Genomic DNA, 24875 nt, shown 5'->3' with positions numbered 1-24875 from the left:
GACCCAAGGACAAATATGAGCTGAGCAGGCAAAGGGGAGACAGAGGGAAGAGAAGGAATGCCGGGAGGAGGTTTCAGAGTAGGGCAGAAATCAGTACTTGCTCAGGGAACTAACAGGTAGTTAGGAACGGCTGCAACTGAAGGTGTCAGAGGGCAGAGGGTAGGGATGAGTCTGGTATAGGGCTGGAATCAGACTATACGGTCCTTAAACACCACAAGAAGAGCGTTTCAAGGAGAGGTGTCATACAAAGCCCTCTTGGGTGGCCTCTAGGAACCACACTGATATCTCAGACTCATTCATGTGTTTATTCAGCAAGCATTTGAACACCAGCTACTAGAAATGCATTCTACTGGAGCAGAGTGTTGAATCATACATAGTCCTTGACTTAAAGGACTTGGAGGGGGGAATAGGGGAAACAAAACTAAATTGAGTGCTAAGGGAACATCTAGAGGTTCCTGGGAGAAAGTGACCATGTACTGAGAAAATAAGGGTTAGTAAGATGAAAAGGGGAAAAGTATTATATATATTAAAAAGTACATAAATCTTGAAGGCATGAAATAGCATGATCTATTCAGAGAACTATAAGTAATTAGGTTTAATGAGTAAAGAATTTATATGGAGAAGGGGAGAATGGTGTGAGATAATTCTAGAGATGGGGGTTGATTTATAGATATATTGATACATTGGGAAATCACCAAATATTGGGGAGATTAATAAAGTGAATAATGTCAATGAGGTGCTTTATAATAAAGTTTCACAATTATACTATTTTAAAATTTACTTAGTTTTTCTTCTCTTTTAAAAAAAAGTTATAATGCTCATAAAACGAAGAAAGCTTTCTCTCACAGTTTATATTTTTTAATCCCAAAAGAAAGTCGGGAGGCACTGTGCATTCTTTCTTGGAGCTGGTTAAAGGGAAGAATGCATAGTCCCTTCTCTATTATACAATTTAGAGATACTGAAAACGTTAATATGTTTGGAGAACTGGGACTTTTATGAATACAATTGCTGGTCTTGTATATCACAGAATGTTAAACAGAAAGTTGAGAAACCAAAGATGGCAAGCATCAGAAACCTTCCTTGCCTGTTAAGTGACTCTGGTTGTTTTCTATGGTGTAGATTGTTATGGGTGTAGGAGTCGGGAATATTGGAACACATCCTATCTGTTTGCTGTTCTTGTACAAAACGTTTAGGGCAAAAGACCTAGGTCAGAGCCCTGGGGAAACATCAAAAGCAAGAAAATTGATGTAAATAAATGAAAATAAAATGAATTAAAAAATAAATGAATTGATGGACTATGAGCTTTAGGTTAGTTAGAGAAGAAGATGAAGCCTGATAGGGAGAAATTGACATTGTTGCAAGAATTGGTGACCTTGATGATTTCACAGAGAATGTGAGAAAGCCTGGAGGCATGGAATGGCTGGGAGGGAATGATGGGGGTGGTTGGGAGTGTGTATATGTGTGTTTAGGACGGGCTGGGCAGAGAAGGAGAGTTAGAGAAAGTACGAAAATTGTATATATGCATGTTTGTGTGCGTGTGTATATATGTATGGTTATCTATATATACATATGCATAAAATTGGATATAGAAGACAATTAAACAGATATTCTAAGCAGTAAGCTCAGGGCTATACCTTAGGGTACATGTTATCAATGATGTAGAATTTCTAAGAAGGAAAACATCAGTGGGAAATGAAGTAGCAAGAGAAAGTTCCACGAAGGGCTCTAAAAACCTGAATTACCCGAGATAAGAAGGAAAAGCATTCCAGGAAAGGAGAAAAAGCTGGAAATGTATAAATAGACAGGATGGAAGGAAGGTGCAGTGATTCAGGTAGAAAATAATTGAGTGGACACTCTTGGTAGCAAAATCAGTGAGATGTATTCACCAAATTAAGTCTACGAGTGACTGTCACTCCCTTCTTCAGAGTTCAATATTCAGTGTCTTTCAGTGGGAGACATCTGTATTTAGGCAATCCCACCCCATATTTTCACTTTGGGACAAAAAAGTGAATAAACTGTTTTAGTAAAGCAAGACACATATGAGGTATGTTTTGTATTTCCCATTTTATTTAGTTGTGGTAAGTTTTTAAAACTTATCACAGCCTACATTTACTTTGATTAATTTAATTTCAAATTGCCAGCTTCATTACATTTCAAAATCCTGTTTTGGAACCAGAAATTTAGAAAGAATAATACCCCACAAGAATAAAAAATCTAGCAATAATCCACATGGATATATTTTAGTAAAAGTTGAAGCAACAGATGACAAAATTCCACAGATTCACTGAACAGCTAGAATTAATCTGGAAGGTTGGTACTTAAGTACTATACAAAGAAAAGGAAATTTGCATCTCCTGACTGTTAATAGATTGTGCTTTCCAATTAAAATAGCAGTTTGAAAGATTTACTTCATCAGTGATTCCCTCGCCAATTTTCAGATGCAGTTAGCCTTTGGATTGACTTGAGTCACTATCCCTGTTGAGGATGTTATAAGTTTCTATCTCTTTTTAAATAAGGCAAGTATGCCAAAAATTAATCAGTATTTTCACACTAATTATGATTCAAGTTTCATAATGGGGATTATGGTTAATTGTTGATTCATCTCCCAGTCTTCCTTTTCATGACTAATTCTCATATCAATTTGACCTGAGGTGACAGATATCAAAATTTCCAATTAGATAGCTCCTCTCACAGCTACCTTATGAGCCACAAATATGATTTGGAAATGTGGTTGTGTGTGTGTTTTTCTATCACATTTTAAACCCACAATCTGTGAAGAAGATTCAGGAGGATGTTTAAGGAATGTTTGCTGTGATATTTATTTTTCTTCAGAAGCAGTGCCAGTAATATTTCATTTATGGTTCTGATTCCTAATGTGCCAATTTCAGCACCCACTCATACCACCAAGGACATTTATTTGATATTTAGTTAATGCTTCTTGTATTTGCTGATGTTATAAAGACCTAACACTTTCCCTAGCTTCAGCAGAACAAGTTAACTAGTGCTAATTATTAAATTTAGTCAGCAATTTTACTTTTCATTAATGAGATAAGGTGCCTCATCTAGTGGACTGCTAATGTGATAAGACTTGGTACAAAACAGAGCCCATCCAGATGTTCAGCTGAATTAAGTAATTTACCAACAAAAATAGATTATTTTTGTCCTGTCTTATATACTCATGTTACCATAAGTAAATCAAAGATATAAGCCTTTATATTTTCAGTTAAACAGGTTATAGCAGACTATGTTAATAAAATTAATATGTAATAAAAATGTTCACACTCTGAAAAAGGCAAATTAAATGAATATTCAGTTTTTGTAAATTTTTTGAAGATGATTTTAGTTTACTATCAGACTCCTATTGCATTGAGGACTTCTTTTTGCTTGGTTTTTATCTTCAAAAATTTTATTAAATGTAATTTGTCCCCAGTAAAGATTCAGAATCCTGCATATTTTGAACAGATGTATAATTAATTCTATGTATATGCATAATAATGGCTAGAATATTAATGGTTTTAATGTTCCTCTGGTAACCCTGTGAGTTGAGAATTCCCATCCAATTACTGGTCCATGGCAAAATGAGAAAATGAAAACAAAATTCCAAATTTTTTATGAAGATAAAATGAATACCTTTCAAAGAATTATCCTTCATTTTAATATTATGTTGTTTTAAAACTTTTGTTGTTTTTAAATATCCTCCATTTTATGAAGTAAGTGATATTTTAAATGATAGCAAGAGTAGGCTGAGCACTACTACTGAACGCTATTACTTTGAGAAGTAAAGAGCTAGAACTCCTGTATCAAGTCCACAAATCTCTTTCACATACATTTATTTATTTTTTTTTTTTTTTACTTTTTTCTGAGAGTTAAGATTCTGGGTACCTGTGCTATGAGTGGAGTTACGTTATCCTCACTTCAAGAATGACACAGAGTTTAAGTGACTTGCCCGTGGTCAGTTAAGTGCTGAATGGTGGGTGCAGATAGGCTGTCCAGCTGCTCCTACTCCAGCACTTCATGGTTCAAATCTTTGCTCTGTCATCACCATTATCATTAAAACACCTGGCTAGATTACATTACGTCCACAGATTGCAAGTAGTCCATGATTGTTCCTCATAGTGATATGGCTTGTTTATTATTTGAAATATTCCTTCAGTTTGCAAAAAAAGATTATGTTCTAATAAAGGGGTATTCTTAGGCCATTCATTTGAAACATCTTTCCAAGGAATTAGTGTTATAAAAGTTCTCACGACTGACACTCCAAAGCATAATTAATCAGAGTAGCAGGGGAGCTAACCTCCACTTTATTTACATTTCTGTGGGCAAATAGGCTGACGTCCAAGTGAGATGTTAGGAAGTTAAGAACTCTTACTGCAGCCCTAGGAATAGAAATAGGAACATCTCCAGCAAACTGCCCTCCTGCCGTCCTCACCCGTGCCTGAGCTGGGCCGGATCAGAGGAGGAACAAGTTCTGTTCCTCTTTACTTGGGAAATGAGAAGCACAGATGGCAGATAGGAACCAATGACTGCATCCAAAAAGGAACAAGAGCTTTGGCACTCCAGAGGTTATGGTTGCTGTTGTGAGATGCATGGAACTAAGTGGGAGGAGATGAAGAATGTGTGAGTTTTGAGGATTGTAAGAAGGAACTGTGGGGGGAGGTGGCAACGATCGTCCACACCTCCTGTTTTTTATTGCCAATCTCCTTTTTAATTTTCACAATACGTCCTGTTCTCACGTATCTGGAGTAAAGACAAGGGGAGATCCATGTTTAGTTAGTAGGATGGAGTTTCATGTGCCAAGCTCTCTTTGCTTGCTTTTATTGTCCATACCCCTCCACTGAGTTAGTGATTATGGGGACAGGCATCGCTGGATGGGAGATTTGGAGTATCTTTCATTATATTTTTAAATAGTGGTTTAAATAGAAAGTTGGCAGATTGAGGACTGACTGCAAAAAGCCTCATAGGATGGATTTGACAGCATTTTCTGTTAAAACCAGATACATATTGAATTGCCCAAGTCCTGGTAATAACGTATGTGTCAGAAGGGCAAATCTTCAAGTACCTTTCAACCACAATTCAGGATTGTATGTTTCTGTTCAAAAAGTTGATGTCATACTAGAGCTGCCTCAAACAGTAGAGTTTTTGCTTCTTTGAATGACTGACACACCAATTAGACTTCAGTATCATTTCTTCACACTTAATTTCTGTAGTTATCTTTAGAGTTGCCCGTTTTCGTTGATGGCCAGAGTGCTGCACAGCTTCTTCTCTTATAGTCTTTAACCATTTCACACTACCTTGCGGAGCGCTGTGAAAAAGTCGGCAGTAACCAAATTCTGTTAAAGATATGAATTGTTCTCTCCTTATGTTACTTTAATGTTTGATGATGATGGTTTTAACTTAGTTTTACTTTTTACTTTAAAAAAAAACTTAGTTTTACTTAGTTTAACTTAGTTTAAGTTAAACTAAGTTTAACTTAGTTTTACTTTTTACTTTAAAAAAAAACAGCTATAAATTCTTCATATGATCTTTTCTTCTTTCACATGCTGCTGCTGATTCAATAGTGAGACACCCGATTACAAATGCTATTGATGGAAAGAACACTTGGTGGCAGAGTCCCAGTATTAAGAATGGAATCGAATACCATTATGTGACAATTACACTGGATTTACAGCAGGTATTATGCCTTTTTTTTTACTTTTCATTTGATTTTTTATCATTTTCCACTTTGAAATTGGATCTTGGATTTGCTATTTGTGTAGTTAGCAGTTCTTGGGTGAAAGGATACTCTTTCTTATTACCCTCCATTGTTTTCTTGATAGAGTGAACAAGGGGGCTTATTCATTTAGTAAATTGCTAGTTAAAAGTATTTGGCATTTATTTCTAAAGCACAACTATTTGGGTTGGCCCAGAAGTTCATTCGGTTTTTTTCCATAACATCTTACGGAAAAACCCAAACTCACTTTTGGGCCAGCCCAATAAAATGAATTCGCGTGAGAAGTTTAGAACTGAATTAGGAGCTGACTCTGTTTTGACCAATGAGAGTTAATGATAAAAATGTTGATCAACGAAATCTTACATAAAGAAAATATAATAGTGCCATTTTAAAACTTTAAAATGCTCACGGTGGGTGTATGAAAAGGTTCTTGGATAACAGGACTCTTGAGTACATTGCCTCTCATTACTGGGAGTTGAGCAAGATATGACGGTTGATTCTTAAAGTTGGGCCGGTAATGAGGTAACAAGCCTTGTAGTTGGATAAAATTGATGTTGGAAGTTGTGAGCGTTTGTGGTACGTAGGTATAGGTGCCTTCTACCTTAATTTTTTTCTTCTTTCTGTTTACAGTATTCAGGTCAGGTGGAAAGTATTCATCAAGAATTATTTAGGCTTGCAAATAGGATGGAGTCTGGAAAAATGTTCCCGTATTTTACTGTTATTCCAAATACAAAAGTTTATTTGATTGACTGAAGGCTGAGACTGGAAATGTTGAACTTAGATGACTTTTTTAACTCAACCTGTTCCTCTCTCACTCTCGGGGATAGCATAGGAAAGGTACTTAGGCATTCCTCCCTGACCCGGTAGAGGCAGAGCAGCAAAGGGGCTTGGGGTTAGTGGAGAGGATATGGCTAAAATAGTTAATGACAGATACCATAACTGCAGAGCTTGTGTTTCCACATGTGATCACAGTGGAGGAAAGCACTAGCCAGTGGGGGTTTGTCACCTTCTCGGGAGGCCAGATAGGCACCAGGCATTTCCCTAATGGATGCTGTTTGTCATCAATAAGATACGAACTACCCACTTCAGGTTTGAGGCCCATTTTGGCCAGGGTGCACATATTCAGGAATTGCAAAGGGCCAGTTGGTGGGTCTCACAGCAGATACTCTTTCCACCCATTTGGGACTCCTCAGGACTTGAGCAACAGGGTAGCAGCAGGGACTCAGTGCTGCAGCTAAACTGCCAACTGGTATGTATTTATTTCTACCCATACCGGCAGCTGAATGTCAGCCTTGAGTTAACAGTATTTCTCAGGAAATCTCAGAGCACAATCGGGGAAGGCAGGCAAACTACTACATTGATCAATTATGCTTTAGTTCAATGAAGTCTTATGCATGAATTTCCTGAAAATCCTAGCCTCGAAATGGACTTTATCCCTCTCTGGATAAAGACAACTTGGTCCTTTGCCAGTCACAGCAGTTGTCCCCCATCATGTGGTCATTGTAATTTGCAATCCAACTTTCCAATCAGGAGTGAGTCTGCTGTCTATTACCTTGGGTCATCTCCTGGGATAGGGAATCAATAAATAGTGATGGTTCATTGCTCTGGTTTACTTTCTGCCTATTCTTTTAAATCACACATGGAGCAGGAGACTCAATTGTTAATATAATTTGCACAAGTCACTTATACTACCCTTTGAGCTCAACCACAATAGCATTGGGTTGGCCAAAATGTTCATTTGGGTTTTTCTGTAACATCTTATAGAAAAACCTGAACGAACTTTTTGGCCAACCCTATGTTAATAGGCACACCTCATTTTACTATGCTTTATTGTATTACGCTTTGCAGATATTACATTTTTTTTTTTTACAGATTGAAGGTTTGTTGCAACTCTGTGGCCAGCAAGTCTATTGGCACCATTTTTGCAACTGATTTGCTCACTTTGTGTGTCTCTGTATCACATTTTGGTAATTCTTGCAATATTTCAAACTTTTTCGTTATTTTATATTTGTTATGGTAATCTGTGATCAGTGAGCTTTGATGTTGCTATTATAATTGTTCTGGAGTTCACGAACCATGCCCATACAAGGTGAACTTAATAACTGTTGCATGTGTTCTCACTGCTCACCAACTGGTCATTTCCTCATCTCTCTCCCTCTCCTTGGGCCTCCCTATTCCCTGAGACACACAACATTGAAATTATTAACCCTACAATTAATAACCCTACAATGGCCTCTTAGTGTTCAAGTGAAAGGAAGAGTTGCACATCTCTCACTGTAAATCAAAAGCTAGAAATAATTAACCTTAGTGAGGAAGGCATGTCAAAAGCTGAGACAGGCGAAAAGCTAGGCCTCTTGCACCAGTTAGCCAAGTTGTGAATGCAAATGAAAAGTTCTTGAAGGAAGCTAAAAGTGTTGCTCCAATGAACACACAAATGATAAGAAACCAGAATAGCATTTTGCTGACATGGAGAAAGTTTTAGTGGTCTGGAAAGAAGATCAAACCAGCCACAACCTTCCCTTAAGGCAAAGCCTAATCCAGAGCTAGGCCCTAACTCTCTTCAATTTTACAAAGGCTGAGAGAGGTGAGGAAGCTACCGAAGAAAAGTTTGAAGCCAGCAGAGATTAGTTCATGAAGTTTAAGGAAAGAAGCTGTCTTCATAACATATAAATGCCAGGTAAAGCAGCAAGTACTGAGGCAGATCAGATGCAAGCTGCAGCAAGTTATCCAGAAGGTCTAACTAAGATAATTCATGAAGGTGGGGACACTAAACAACAGATTTTCGGTATAGATGAAACAGGCTTCTATTGGAAGAAGATGCCATCTAGTACTTTTATAGCTAGAGAGGAGAAGTCAATGCCTGGCTTCAAATCTTCAAAGGACAGGCTGACTTTCTTGTTAGGGGCTAATGCAGCTGGTGATTTGACGTTAAGGCCAATGCTCACTTACCATTCCCAAAATCCCAGGGCCCTTAAGAATTATGCTAAATTTATTCTGCCTGTGCTGTGGAACAGCAAAGCCTGGATGACAGCACATCTGTTTACAAGATGGTTTATTGAATATTTTAAGCCCACTGTTGAGAACTATTGCTCAAAAAAAAAAAGATTCCTTTCAAAATATTACTGCTCATTGACAGTGCACCTGGTCACCCAAGAGCTCTGATGGAGATGTACAAGGAGATTCATGTTGTTTTCATGCCTGCTAACACAAGATCCATTATGCAGTCCATGGATCAAGAAGTAATTTCAATTTCTAAGTGTTAGATAGTGATTCTTCTGATGGACCGGGGCAAAGTAAATTGAAAACCTTTTGGAAAGGATTCACCATTCTAGATGGCATTAGAAACATTCATGATTCATGGGAAGAGGTCAAAATATCAACATTAACGGGAGTTTGGAAGAAGTTGATTCCAACCCTAATGGATGATTTGGAGGGGTTCAAGACTTTAGTGGAGGAAGTAACTACAGATGAGGTGTAACTAGCAAAAGAACTGGAATTAGAATGGAGCCTGAAGATGTGACAGACTTGCTGCAATCTCATGATTAACCGATAGGGAGTTGCTTCTTATGGATGAGCAAAGAACGTGGTTCCCTGAGATGGAATCTAGTCCTGGTGACAGTGCTATAAAGACTGTTGAAGTGACAACAAAGGATTTAGAATATTACATAAACTTAGCTGACAAAGCAGCAGCAGGTTTGAAAAGATTGACTCCAATTTTGAAAGCATTTGGATAAAATGCTATTGAACAGTATTGCGTATTACAGAGAAATTGTTCATGAAAGGAAGAGTAAATCAATGCAGCAATGTTGTCTTATTTTAAGAGGTTGCCGTAGCCACCCCAACCTTCAGCAACCACCACCCTGATCATTCAGCAGCCATCAACGTCCAGGCAAGACCCTCCAGCAGCAAAACGATTTTGACTGGCTGAAGGCTCAGATGATGTTCAGCATTTTTTAGCAATAAAGTATTTTAAAAATTAAGATATGTACATGGGTTTTTTAGACACAATGTTGTTGCACACTTAATAGGCTATAGTATAGTATAAACAAAACTTTTATATGCACCGAGAAACCAAAAATATTCATGAGACTCACTTTATTGCGATATTTGCCTTATTGCAGTGGTCTGGAATCGAGCCTACAGTGTCTCTAAGGTATGCCTGCATTTGTTACTAAACATAGCAGCATTTTTTCCTCCTAATTTACAACTGGATGATACAATCACAGGTGTTTACTAAATCATTTTTACTCAACATACCTATCATTATTAATTCCACAGGTCAAAGAGTGCATCTGAAAACCCATTTTTCAGTGAAGCCATTTATATTTTCCCATTTGCTTTGCATCCCCACTCATCCATTCCCCATAGTATCTTTGTTTTCCTGTTCTCTCCTCTTCTCTTTTAGTTTAATGGCCTTCAGAGGTGTGAGTACTCAAGACATCTTTTATAGTTCAGTCTTCATAACAAGTGGCAGGAATCTGTTTATAAGATCAGTTTACCTGTCTCCAGAGTCTGGAGTACACCTCATGGAAGTGGCACAGATGTGTCCTCGTATGGCCTCATATCCCAGAATGGCACCCACCCATGCCCTTATTCACTTCAGCCCTCTCTTACCTCCTGTAACTCAACTCATCATGTGTTTAAGAGAAGCAGCACACAGCCTATAAAATAAAATAAATCCTTATTTCTACTTGTCTCAAGATTTTAATTTAGTCAATGATTTAATAATGTAAAAAGCTAAGCAGATTTTGTAATCAGATTTTCTAAGGGAATTCCACACACAGAAAGGGGATTTAGACCCCTTATTTAGCCTCAGGCTTTGCAGGAACAAACTGTGGAACAGGTTCTTAAACCTATTCAATTAAGGGGCAAAGCTGCAGGAAGGCATGTTACAATGCATTGGCAACAGAGAAAATGTGGACATCCTTATTATATCATTTACTTCTTACAATTAGCTGATAAGGCAGCTAGTACTATTACCCCTCTTTAATAGTTGAAGAACACTAAGACTTAGAAAAATGAAGTGACTTGGACTTCTTACTAAAGTCTATTATGGGCAGGGCTGGGATTTCATCCGGAGTTGTATGAATCCAGACGCCAAACTATGCCAGTATTTCCTAAACTGGGATTGGAAGACCTAACTTAGGGAGAATTTTTGGTATATAATTTCAAGGGGTCCATGCATTGTTTGGGTTTAAGGAATACTGAGTTATCTCCTGGCTTACACAAGAGAATATAGCCAAAGTCTGTTTTGTCATAAAACAAGGACTAGATCTCTCATTTTCTACTACACTTTAGCATATCTCTAAAACAGCATAACTTCAGTCTTTTTCACCTACAGCATGAAGGATTAATAGGCTTTTCATCATAATATGAGCTATTATTCAGCTGGGAGGCAAGGGCAGTAGTTTCATAACGAATAGGTAAATATCACTAAATTTTGTCATTCATTCAGCAAGAGGTTTGACCATTTATTAGTTCTCCTTTTTATTTTGAGATGCATGAATTTCAACAAGTGCCGGTTTTTTGTTGTTGATATATACTTGGCTCCTCTGTGGAATACTTTTAATAAGTTACTATTTTAAATAAAGTTCACCATTGGATTTCCTTGATTGAATCATTACAGATTACACTGGGAAATTTCTTTTACGTTTTATCATTCAAGATAAGCCCTAGAAAAATATAACACTTACTGAGAAGAAAATGGGTACTTATTTTATAGATTGTTTTTAGATTTTTATTACTGAGGGATTATTAACTTTTCCCAATACTACTATTTACTCACAGCATATCTTGAGCAAATAATTTAATCATGCTGTGCCCCAAGTTCTAGATTAGCAAAATAAATATTATAATATCATGGCAAGAAATTGAAATAACGATAATAGCAATACAACAACTAAATTAAATCTGACAATTACAGTTATCATAAAGACCTACTATCAGCATAATCTCAAAGAGAAGCTTAGCTGTTCCAATGATGTGTAGGCAAAACCCCAGTATAATGGTAAATAAAAATATACATAAATTTAAAAGACACTAATAGGAAATTGAAGGTTAATAGGATGTCCAAAATATTCCATTTTAGTCTTTCCAACTGGATTTTCATGACAATATATATTAATAATATATGATCTCATTTTATTACTTTTAAAAATCTGGTCATTTTTAGGGCTTCCCTGGTGGCGCAGTGGTTGAGAGTCCGCCTGCCGATGCAGGGGACCACGGGTTCGTGCCCCGGTCTGGGAAGATCCCACACGCCGCGGAGCGGCTGGGCCCGTGAGCCATGGCCGCTGAGCCTGTGCGTCCGGAGCCTGTGCTCCGCAACGGGAGAGGCCACAACAGTGAGAGGCCCGCGTACCGCAAAAAAAAAAAAAAAAAAATCTGGCCATTTTCTTAGGCTTTCCCTTTGATTTGTTTAGGAAGAAAGTTGATTGGCAAGTGGGTTAAAATACAGAGGGGCAGCTTTTTAATAGATCTTTAAAAAACGTACATTGAGTCATATTCATTCCTGGATAATCGAGGTACGCCATGGAATTAGTTATGCTCGTGTGTAGGAATCTCCTTTGTCTCAATACATAATTCCCTTCTCTTCCTGGTTTATCCCCCAAAACTAAAAATGCATTTATCAAGAAAAATTGTCTTACAGCTACAGAGGTCAAGTTCCACATGTTCTTGACCTAAATGTTTTATTCATTGACCTTATAGAGACATATCTAGTGAGATAGGTTAACAGTTTAAAGTGAGAGTTATGTTTTGGAGGAGGAGGAATTAATATTTCTATACAAATATTGCTATACTTTTGGAATGTGTGTGAATAGCATAAAACCATTTTTCCTTGAACTGTTAATGTAATAATTAATCCCTCATATAATAATAAAGCATGAAAAAAGTGAGATAGATACAATTAATTATTAAATATTCAACAGGTAGAAAGAAGTATAAATGACATTCCTACATTTAATATCCCATTATCTAAATAAGGAAGATACACGTGATATATTAAAAAGCAAAACAAGATTTACATAGCTCTGGTTGAATATGGTTCTGTTCAATACAGTCTATTTGATCTGTCTCCTGGAGACAGATCTCTATGAAGGATTTAGCCCATGGCATGGTGATTAGATGTATTCCCCTGTTGTCCTTCTGGATTGAGCACTCTTGAAGGCGGAGTTCTCAGACTGTTTCTACCCACCGTGGCACTCAGCATCTAGCAGGAACTCAGCAGATTTGATGAAAGAATGGTTCATGGTTGCTCTTCAAATCACTGAATTTTTTCTTGGTATTATTTGGGTCACTGCTAAATTGATGAATATAAAACTAACTATAGTGGAGATTATAATCTACACGTTCAAAATGTCCTACATGATACGTCTTGTTTAGTATAGCAGAATATAATTAAATATAATATAATATAATTAAATTCTTTACCTGCTTTAGTTTTTTTTTAAGATCATTGATTCAATGTCACAAGTAGGATCTGTGGTTAATTAGAAAGTGTAATCTCTCTCACTAAATGAATTTGTGCTGATCTTTTAATCACTAATAAAGGTGACTACCAGCTTTACTGTCTGTATTGTGCAGAGCATTAGTTTTAATTTTCTCCCCTTCAGTCTACTTTCAACACTGCACTCACATTGATTTTAGTACCAAATTGGATCAGATCACTCCTTCCACTAAAACCCTCTAATGGCACTCAGTGGAAAAAGCACAATTACCCACAAGAATTTACCTCACCCCCTTTCATCCCTGGCCTCAATCTCCCCTCTTCAGTTGCCCCAGTGGCTACTTCACTGAGTCTGGAAGTCCTTTGCACTTGCTGTTCCTTGTGTTGGAATTATTTTCCCTAATTTCCATACAGTCTGTTTCATTTCCTTTGGATTTTTATTCAAGTGTCATGTTCATAGCAAGGACCTCCTTGATAATCCTATTGAAAATTACAAATCACTCCTTATTTCCTAACCCATTTCCCTGCTTTATTTTTCTCCATAAAGTACATGGCTGTCTAACTTACTACATATATTTTACTACAGCTCTTCCTCGACTTATGATGGAATCGCATCCCAATAAACTGATTGCAAATTGAAAATATTGTAAGTTAAAAATGCATTTAATACACCAAACATCATAGCTCAGCCTAGCCTACCTTAAACATGCTCAGAACACTTATATTAGCCTACAATTGGGCAAAACCACCTAACACAGGCATACTGTATAATAAATTGTTAAATATTTCACCAGTAATTTATTGAATGCTGTACTAAAAATGAAAAACAGAATGGGTGTATGGGTACAAAGTGGTTGAAAGTGTATCAGTTGCTTACCTTACTGATCCCGTGGCTGACTGCGTCTTGCTGCTCACGGCCACTGCCCAGCATCACAAGAGAGCATCATACCACATATTGCTAGCCTGGAAAAGATACGAATTCAAAATCTGAAGTGAAGCATAGTAAGTCCAAGACCATCTGTATTTGTATTGAATGTTGTTTATCTCCCCATTTAAAATGCAATTTTCATGAGAGTGGAGACAGTTGTTTGATGTTTTTTTGAATTGCCGCATTCTAAGCACTTGGAATAATACACAGCATATAAGAGGTACTCTATAGATTTATATTAAATGAATAACTGATCGAATGAATAAACAATCAAAACACAAATTCATATGTAAGAATCATATTAAAGCTGAAAATTAAACAAAGGAAGAAATATTCTTACTGTATTTCTTATGATAAAATATGCTCTGCATTTTCAAATTTATGATTTCTCCTTTAAGTCTCTGGTTAAATATCATGAAGTAAATTTTCTCACTAATCCTTTTACTAAACATGTTCTAAACTTTGGTCATATTTGTCACTCTCTGTGAGACTTTACCACATTTATAGCTTTATTTGGGAAAAGCAGATTTTAATCAATTTAACTCTTCATTTGTAACAGAGAAGTCTAGGGCTGTAATTTTTTAATTGATATTTTAAAATTTCCCAGTTGAAAAAAGTCGAAGTATAAAAGGGGGAAAGTGCCACCAGAATGCTATTTAAACAAGATTCTAGACAAAAGATATTATGTATTTTGATATAAATAGCTAATAAACTAAATTCTAGCAATATCATGAAAATGTAAATGTTTTGGAGATGCAGATCCTATTTCAAATAGTGTCAAGATGACTACCCTGGAAAATGATTCTTGAAACCAGGGAATAAATTCATGAATTTTTAAAAAATAGAAATAATAATACATAATGAAAAGATCTGTTAAATATCTGTGGGAAAAGATCTGTTAAAAATTTTAAATCATACTGATTCTGTTATGCAAAGTCTGAAGAGGACTGACTAAAAGAGACTGAATGTGGGCAATTTTTCACAGCTGTCTGATGACTTTCACACATGAAACACAACTGTATTTCCTCATGTTGGTGGAATATTGTGTATTGTCCCATTTTATTCTTGAAGTCTAAGTTTTTACTTATTATATTTATATATGCATATATATATAATTATACTTATATATAGTTATATATCATATGCACATATAAATTAGAGTTTTTTCCTAGAAGTTGACTGTATATTTACGTTATGTGATAGCATGTGTGTTTTAATTTGTAGATAATACATGTTTTCAGTATGACCCTGAGTCTTAAAAATACTAAAATGGCAAGAAGGATGAACAAGAGGCTAAGGAGAAAGGAGGAGATATAATTTTGCCCACTTCCATTTCCTGACCTATCACTTATTAGCTCATTTACCTTAGGTAAATTGTCCTACTTTTATACTCCTCAATATGGTCATATGGAAAATGGAATCAATAGCACCACTTCTTTCTTAAGAAGATTGTTATAGGGTAAAGTGATGTAATATGGGCAAATAGCCAAGCACACTGCTACACAGTAGTTAATACTCAGTAAGTAATAGCTCCTGGCCTTCTACACTGATAATAATGCTGAGCAGAGAACAAATGGGCTAGAGTAGTAATGAGAGTGACTTGAAAAAGCAAAACAAGGGGACTTCCCTGGCAGTCCAGTGGTAAAGACTTCACCTTCCAATGCAGAGGGTATGGGTTCGATCCCAGGTCAGGGAGCTAAGATCCCGTATGCCTTGCAGCCAAAAACTAAAACATAAAACAGAAGTAGTACTGTAACAAAATCAATAAAGAGCTGCCTGGCTCGTGGCCTCCCGAGAGCAAGGTTCTTGGTGCTCTGACTGGGTGTCAGGCCTGAGCCTCTGAGGTGGGAGAGCCAACTTCAGGACATTGGACCAGCAGAGACCTCCTGGCCCCACATAATATCAATCAGCGAGACCTCTCCCAGAGATCTCTGGCTCAACACTAAGACCCAGCATCACTCAACGATGAGCAAGCTCCAGTGCCTGACACCCCATGTCAAACTACTAGCAAGACAGGAACACAACCCCACCCATTAGCAGAGAGGGTGCCTAAAATCATGCTAAGTTCACAGACACCCCAAAACATACCACCGGACTTGGACCTGCCCATCAGAAAGACATGATCCAGCCTCATCCACCAGAATACAGGCACGAGTCCCATCCACCAGGAAGCCTACACAACCCAGTGAACCAACCTTAGCCACTGGGGGCAGACACCAAAAACAATGAGAACTACAGACCTGCAGCCTGAGAAAAGGATTTGTCAAACACAGTAAATTAAGCAAAATGAGAAGACAGAGAAATACGCAGCAGATGAAGGAGCAAAGTAAAAACCCACCAGACCAAACAAATGAAGAGGAAATAGGCAGTCTACCTGAAAAAGAATTCAGAGTAATGCTAGTAAAGATGATCCAAAATCTTGAAAACAGCACGGAGAAAATGCAAGAAAAGTTTAACAAGGACCTAGCAGAACTAAAGAGAAAACAAACAATGATGAACAATACAATAAATGGAATTAAAAATTCGCTATAAGGAATCATGATGAACAACACAATAAATGAAATTAAAAATTCTCTATAAGGAATCAACAGCAGAATAACTGAGGCAGAAGAATGGATAAGTGACTTGGAAGATAAAATAATGGAAATAACTACCGCAGAGCAGAATAAAGGAAAAAGAATGAAAAGAATTGAGGACATTCTCAGAGACCTCTGGGACAACATTAAATGCACCAACATTCGAATTATAGGGGTCCCAGAAGAAGAAGAGAAAAAGAAAGGGACTGAGAAAATATTTGAAGAGATTATAGTTGAAAACTTCCCTAATATGGGAAAGGAAATAATCAATCAAGTCCAGGAAGCGCAGAGAGTCCAGAGAGTCTATACAGGATAAATCCAAGGAGAAACACACCAAGACACATAGTAATCAACCTATCAGAAATTATATACAAAGAAAAAATATTAAAAGCAGCAAGGGAAAAGCAACAAATAGCATACAAGGGAATCCTCATAAGGTTAACAGCTGATCTTTCAGCAGAAACTCTGCAAGCCAAAAGAGAGTGACAGGACATATTTAAGGTGATGAAAGGGAAAAACCTACCACCAAGATTACCCAGCAGGATCTCATTCAGGTTCGATGCAGAAATTAGAACCTTTACAGACAAGCAGAAGCTAAGAGAATTCAGCACCACCAAACCAGCTTTACAACAGATGCCAAAGGAACATCTCTAGGCAGGAAACACAAGAGAAGGAAAAGACCTACAATAACAAACCCAAACAATTCAGAAAATGGTAATAGGAACATATATATCAATAATTACCTTAAATGTATTGGACTAAATGCTCCAACCAAAAGACATAGACTGGATGAATGGATACAGAAACAAGACCCATATATATGCTGTCTACAAGGGACACATACAGACTGAAAGTGAGGGGTTGGAAAAACATATTCCATGCAAATGGAAATCCAAAGAGAGCTGGAGTAGCAATTCTCATATCAGACAAAATAGACTTTAAAGACTATTACAAGAGACAAAAATGGACACTACAGAATGATCAAGGGATCAATCCAGGAAGAAGATAATAACAATTGTAAATATTTACGCACCCAACATAGGAGCACCTCAATACATAAGGTAAATGCTAACAGCCATAAAATGGGAAATCGACAGTAACACAATAAGAGTAGGGGACTTTAACACCTCACTTTCACCAATGGACAGATCATCCAAAATGGAAATAAATCAGGAAACACAAGCTTTAAATGACACATTAGACAAGATGGATGTAATTGATATTTATAGGACATTCCATCCAAAAACAACAGAATACACTTTCTTCTCAAGTGCTCATGGAACATTCTCCAGGATAGATGATATCTTGGGTCACAAATCAAGCCTTGGTAAATTTAAGAAAATTAAAATCATATCAAGTATCATTTCTGACCACAATGCTATGAGACTAGATATCAATTACTGGAAAAAAACTGTAAAAAATACAAACACATGGAGGATAAAAAATACGCTCCTAAATAACCAAGAGATCACAGACGAAATCAAAGAGGAAATCAAAAAATACCTAGAGACAAATGACAGTGAAAACATGACAACCCAAACCTATGGGATGCAGCAAAAGCAGTTCTAACAGGGAAGTTTATAGCATTACAATCCTACCTCAAGAAACAACAGATGTCTCAAATAAACAACCTAACCTTATACCTAAAGCAATTAGAGAGAGAAGAACAGAAAAACCCCAAAGTTAGCATTAGGAAAGAAATCATAAAGATCAGATCAGAAATAAATGAAAAAGAAATGAAGGAAACTTTAACAAAGATCAATAAAACTAAAAGCTGGTTCTTTGATAAGATAAACAAAATTTTTAAACCATTAGTCAGACTCATCAAGAAAAAAAGGAAGACTCAAACCAACAGACTTCGAAATGAAAAAGGAGTGGTAACAACTGACAATGCAGAAATACAAAGGATCATGAGAGATTACTACAAGCAACTATATGCCAATGAAATGGACAACCTGGAAGAGTTGGACAAATTCTTATAAAAGCACAACCTTCTGTGACTGAACCAGGAAGAAAGAGAACATATAAACGGACCAATCACAAGCACTGAAATTGAAACTGTGATTAAAAATCTTCCAACAAACAAAAACCCAGGACGAGGTGGCTTCACAGGCGAAGTCTGTCAAACATTTAGAGAAGAGCTAACACCTATCCTTCTCAAACTCTTCCACAATATAGCAGATGGAGGAACACTCCCAAAGCCATTCTACAAGGCCACCATCATCCTGATACCAAAACCAGGCAAAGATGTCACAAAGAAAGAAAACTACAGCCCAATATCACTGACGAATATAGATGCAAAAATCCTCAACAAAATACTAGCAAACAGAATCCAACAGCACATTAAAAGTATCATACACCATGATCAAGTGGGGCTTATCCCAGGAATGCAAGGATTCTTTAATATACACAAATCAATGTGATACACCGTATTAACAAATTGAAGGAGAAAAATCATATGATCATCTCAATGGATGCAGAAAAAGCTTTTGACAAAATTCAACACCAATTTATGTTAAAAACCCTCCAGAAAGTAGGCATAGAGGGAACTTTCCTCAACATAATAAAGGCCATATATGGCAAACCCACAGCCAACATAATAAAGGCCATATATGACAAACCCACAGCCAACATCCTCCTCAATGGTGAAAAACTGAAACCATTTCCACTAAGATCAGGAACAAGACAAGGTTGCCCACTCTCACCACTGTTATTCAACATAGTTCTGGAAGTTTTAGCCACAGCAATCAGAGAAGAAAAGGAAATAAAAGGAATCCAAATTGGAAAAGAAGAAGTAAAGTTGTCACTGTTTGCAGATGACATGATACTATACATAGAGAATCCTAAAGATGCTACCAGAAAATTACTAGAGCTAATCAGTGAATTTAGTAAAATAGCAGGATGCAAAATCAATGCACAGAAATCTCTTGCAGTCCTATACACTAAATGATGAAAAATCTGAAAGAGAAATTAAGGAAACACTCCCATTTACCACTGCAATAAAAAGAATAAAATACCTAGGAGTAAACCTACCTAAGAAGACAAAAGACCTATATGCAGAAAACTATAAGACACTGATGAAAGAAATTAAAGATGATAGAAAGAGATGGAGAGATATACCATGTTCTTGGATTGGAAGAATCAACATTGTGAAATTGACTATACTACCCAAAACAATCTACAGATTCAATGCAATCCCTGTCAAACTGCCAATGGCATTTGTCACAGAACTAGAACAAAAGATTTCACAATTTGTATGGAAACACAAAAGACCCTGAGTAGCCAAAGCAATCTTGAGAAAGAAAGGCAGAGCTGGGGGAATCAGGCTGCCTGACTTCAGACTATGCTACAAAGGTACAGTAATCAAGGCAGTATGGTACTGGCACAAAAACAGAAATGTAGATCAGTGTATCAGGATAGAAAGCCCAGAGATAAACCCACACATATGGTCACCTTATCTTTGATAAGGGAGGCAAGAGTATACAATGGAGAAAAGACATCCTCTTCAATAAGCGGTGCTAGGAAAACAGGACAGCTACATGTAAAAGAATGAAATTAGAACACTTCCTAACACCATACACAAGAGTAAACTCAAAATGGATTAAAGACCTAAATGTAAAGCCAGAAACTCTAAAACTCTTAGAGGAAAACATAGGCAGAACACTCTATGACATAAATCACAGCAAGATCCTTTTTGACCCAGCTCCTGGAGAAATGGAAATAAAAACAAAAATAAACAAATGGGAGCTAATGAAACTTCAAAGCTTTTGCACAGCAAAGGAAACCATAAACAAGATGAAAAGACAACCCTCAGAATGGGAGAAAATGTTTGCAAACAAAGCAACTGACAAAGGATTGATCTCCAAAATATACAAGCAGCTCATGCAGCTCAACAGCAAAAAAGCCAACAACCCAATCCAAAAATGGGCAGAAGACTTAAATAGACATTTCTCCTAAAAATATATACATATTGCCAACAAAGACATGAAAGAATGCTCAACATCACTAATCAGCAGAGAAATGCAAGTCAAAACTACAATGAGGTGTCACCTCACACCAGTCAGAATGGCCATCATCAAAAAATCTACAAACAATAAAGGCTGGAAAGGGTGTGGAAAAAGGGGATCCCTCTTGCACTGTTGGTGGGAATGTAAATTGATACAGCCACTATGGAGAACAGTATGGAGGTTCCTTAAAAAACTAAAAATAGAACTACATATGACCCAGCAATCCCACTACTGGGCATATACCCTGAGAAAACCATAATTCAAAGAGAGTCATGTACCACAATGTTCATTTCAGCTCTATTTACAATAGCCAGGACATGGAAGCAACCTAAGTGTCCATTGACAGATGAATGGGTAAAGAAGATGTGGCACATATATACGATGGAATATTACTCAGCCATAAAAAGAAATGACATTGAGTTATTTGTAGTCAGGTGGATGGACCTGGAGTCTGTCATACAGAGTGAATTAAGTCAGAAAGACTAAAGTATATACTGTATGCTAATACATATATATGGAATCTAAAAAAAAATATTTTTGAAGAACGTAGAGGTAGGACAGGAATAAAGACACAGACATAGAGATTGGACTTGAGGATATGGGGAGGGGGAAGGGTAAGCTGTGACAGTGAGAGAGTGGCATTGACATATATACACTACCAAATGTAAAATAGAAAGCTAGTGGGAAGCATCGCACAGCACAGGGAGATTAGCTCCGTGTTTGTGACCACCCAGAGGGGTGGGAAAGGGAATGTTGGAGGGAGACCTAAGAGGAATGGGATATGGCTATATATGTATATGTATAGCTGATTCACTTTGTTTTACTAACTTTCTGTTTTATAGCAGAAACACAACCTTGTAAAGCAGTTATACTCCAATAAAGATGTTAAAAAAACAAGTAAATAAAGAGTAAAAAAATGGTCCACGTCAAAAAAATCTCCGAAAAAGAAGCAAAACTAAAGCTGGTTTAATAGTTCTAAAACAGCTTAATTACTGACATATTTGAAGGTTACCTATAAGTTTCACTTGGCCTATAACTTAAAATATTGATTCAATATATATTCAATTTTTATGAAAATTAATATTTATATAGAGAAAGCCCCAAAAGGGTCATTTGGGCGACGAAACATTTTTTAACACCTTCTGTACTATTTTGTTGTTGTCCTTATATCCTCCTGATTACTTGAATTTTTAATCATTAAGAAGTAAACGTATTCATTACTAGTATGTTCTTAAAAACTTTTTCCTCCTGGTATTATTTCATTTACATCCCCTTTATTTTGTTATCATTTGCATGTTTATTTTTTTCTGTCTTTTTATTAATTTCAACTTTTTTGCCACTTTCCATTTGAAATGTTTCTTATAGACAGCATATAGCTGAATTTTGATGTTTTAACTAGACTGATAATGTTTTTATTTTAGAAGGAAATATTTATTTTCCATGTATATGTGTATTTCTAACATTTTTATTGAAGGGGAGCATGTGTATGAAAAAGTTGACAAATCATAAGTGAAAAGCTTGATGAATTTTCACAAATTGAACCTACCTAAGTAACCAATACCCAGATCAAGATAACCAGCCACCCAGAAACTAACCTAGGACCCTCTTGGAGCCTTTCTGTCCCTCTCCCTGTAAAGATGATCAGTATTCTAACTTCTTTTCAATGCTGAAAGCCTTTGGCCTCAGGCATTTTCTCTGTGGATAGAGTTTTAGTTATAGATCAATATCTATAATAAATGTGGGACTCTTCAGAGTTTTTATTTCTTATTTTGTCTGGTTAGTTGAGTCAGACTTTTCAAAAAATTCATCCATTTCCTCTCCATTTTCAAATATACTGGCATGAAGTTGTTAATGATATACCAGTATTAACTTTTTAATATATAAGTGATCTGTGGTGATGCCTCTTTTTTTTTTCATGCCAAATACTGTTTGTGCAACCTGTTTTTAAAGCTTTAACAGGTTTTTTAATAATTTTATTACTTTTTGAATAGTCAGTATTTGGCTTGGTTGTTTTTCTCTCTTTTTAGATTACTACATTGCATTGAATTCTGTGTTTATGTGTCTTGTTTCTTACTTCCTTTCTAATTTTTTAAATTTTAGTTTACTTTTTTTTTCTATCTTCTTGAATGGATACTTAAATTATTAATATTTCAGCCTTTCTTTTCTCCAAATGTATTTATTTAAGGGTACATATTTGTCTCTATACATGGCTTTAAGTGCATATTATAAATTTGAAATTTTGCATTATCATTTATTTAAAAGTATTTTCTAATTTCCATTATAATTCCCCATAATATATGGATTATTTGGAAGTGAAGTACTTCATTCCTGAACTGTTGAGTGTTTTTCTCATCTTTTTGCTGTTGTTATTTTTTCTTACTTAACTTCACTGTGATCATTATATTTTCAATTCTTTGAAATTCAAATTTTTGAAACTCATTTTCATTTAACATTTGGTCACTGACATTTGTGCACTTAGGAAGAATGTGGATTCTGTAGTCATTGGCTGCAGTTTTATGAATATATCAGTGAGTAAGTTTTTGTTTATATATATTGAAGCTATTTTATTAGGGCATACAAATTTAGGATTTGAGCTGTATTAACCCTTCTTTTTAATAGTACCATTGCTAGCAGTAATTCTATCTTTAAGATTTACTTTTGTAGCTTCACGAGCTTCCTTTTTGTTAGTGTTTACATAATATTGCCTTTTCTGTTTATTTTGGGGTCTTTATATTTAAGGAGTACCTGTTTTGAGCTGTATGTAGTTGAATTGTTTATTTAACCAGTCTGCTGATCTTTGTCTTTAAATTGGATATTTAATTATTTGTGTTTAATATCACTATTAATATTTGGGTTCAAAGTGACATATTCCCATTTGTTTTCTATTTGTCTTATTTTATATTTTTTCCTCTGACTTTAGTTCTTTTGGATATTAAAGATTTTTCCCCATTTAATTATTCTATTTCTCCTTTCATTAACATGTGTTCTGGGCAGTCTTTTATTACTTGTATTAATTATAATATTACAGCATAAATATTATAGCATGCATTTTTGAGTTCAGAACTTGCTATTAATTGGTACTTTCATCACTTCCCAGACAAGGCAAAAGACCTTATAACATTTTAACTCTACACTCTCCACCCACCCCCAGCTCTCCCCTGTCCCAGTCAGATTTTCACCCATAGTTCTGGTATGTTTAATTCTATGTATATATTAAGCTCCATAAGAAGTAACTATTACCATCATAAACAGGCCATATTCATTTAATTTTAAACACATGTTTTACTTTTTCTGTTGCTTTTTGTTTATTCTTTTATCAGTTACTTCCGTATAAGGTCATTTCCCTTCTGACTTATTTTTCAGTGACAGTTTGCTGGTGACAAATTCTCTCAATTTTTTCCTAAAAGTGTTTATTCTTCCTTTATTTTTTGACATATATTTCATTAGGAATAAAATTCTAATTTGGAAGTTTTTCCAACACTTTAACAATTTTATATCATTATTGCCTGGCTTTCATAATTTATGTGAGGTCAGTGAAAGACATTGCTTCTCCTTTAAAAGTAAGGTGTCTTTTTTGCCTTTGAAGATTTTATTTGTCTTTGGTGTTCAGAGACACCTGTGTCTAGGAGTGATTTTATTTGTATAAATACTGGTTGGGATTCAAAAGCTTCTGTATTCTATGGATTGATGTATTTCACTGGTTTTGGAAAATTCCCAGCCAGTATTTCCTCAAATGTTCCTATCTACATTCTCTCTTCTATTTATGGGATTCCAGTTACATATTTTATGCTTTTCCTTATTTTCTTTTTTTTTTCTCTCTCTCTCAAGGCTTCTTTAGTCTATACATTTTCAGGTGACCTATTTTTCAGTATATTAATGCTTTCTTTTGTTGGATCTAATCTTCTATTAAGCACATTTACTCAACTCTTAATTTCAGTAATTCTATTTTTAAGTTCTAGAATTTCCATTTGATTCTTTTAAAAAATAGATTCCAGACTACTTCTTTATTTAGTCATCTGGAACACATTAATCACAGTTTCTTTTAATTATATGCCTGATAACTAACATTTGAAACACCTATGAGTCTTTTTCTATTTTCTTTTTCCTCCTTCTTGGTTTACTGATTCATGGAAGGCTTGGTAGTTTTGTTTTTGTTTAATTAAATAATATACATTGTATCTGAAAATTTGTAAAAATTCTCTTAAAT

The 24875-nt window shown here is 35.9% G+C and overlaps 1 protein-coding gene across 1 annotated transcript in view; it reads left to right on the top strand.

Annotated features, from left to right (window-relative positions):
• LAMA2 (laminin subunit alpha 2) overlaps positions 1 to 24875 on the top strand; it is a 613890-nt gene that overhangs the window by 162341 nt on the left and 426674 nt on the right. The window contains 1 exon segment of the mRNA XM_032650802.1: positions 5559 to 5671. Within this exon segment, the coding sequence (XP_032506693.1) occupies positions 5559 to 5671 (113 nt within the window).

This window comes from Phocoena sinus, chromosome 12 (assembly GCF_008692025.1).
Source record: "Phocoena sinus isolate mPhoSin1 chromosome 12, mPhoSin1.pri, whole genome shotgun sequence".
Classification (NCBI taxonomy): domain Eukaryota; kingdom Metazoa; phylum Chordata; class Mammalia; order Artiodactyla; family Phocoenidae; genus Phocoena; species Phocoena sinus.
The sequence above is the reverse complement of the archived record's forward strand: the minus strand, read 5'-3'. Positions and strand labels throughout refer to the sequence as shown.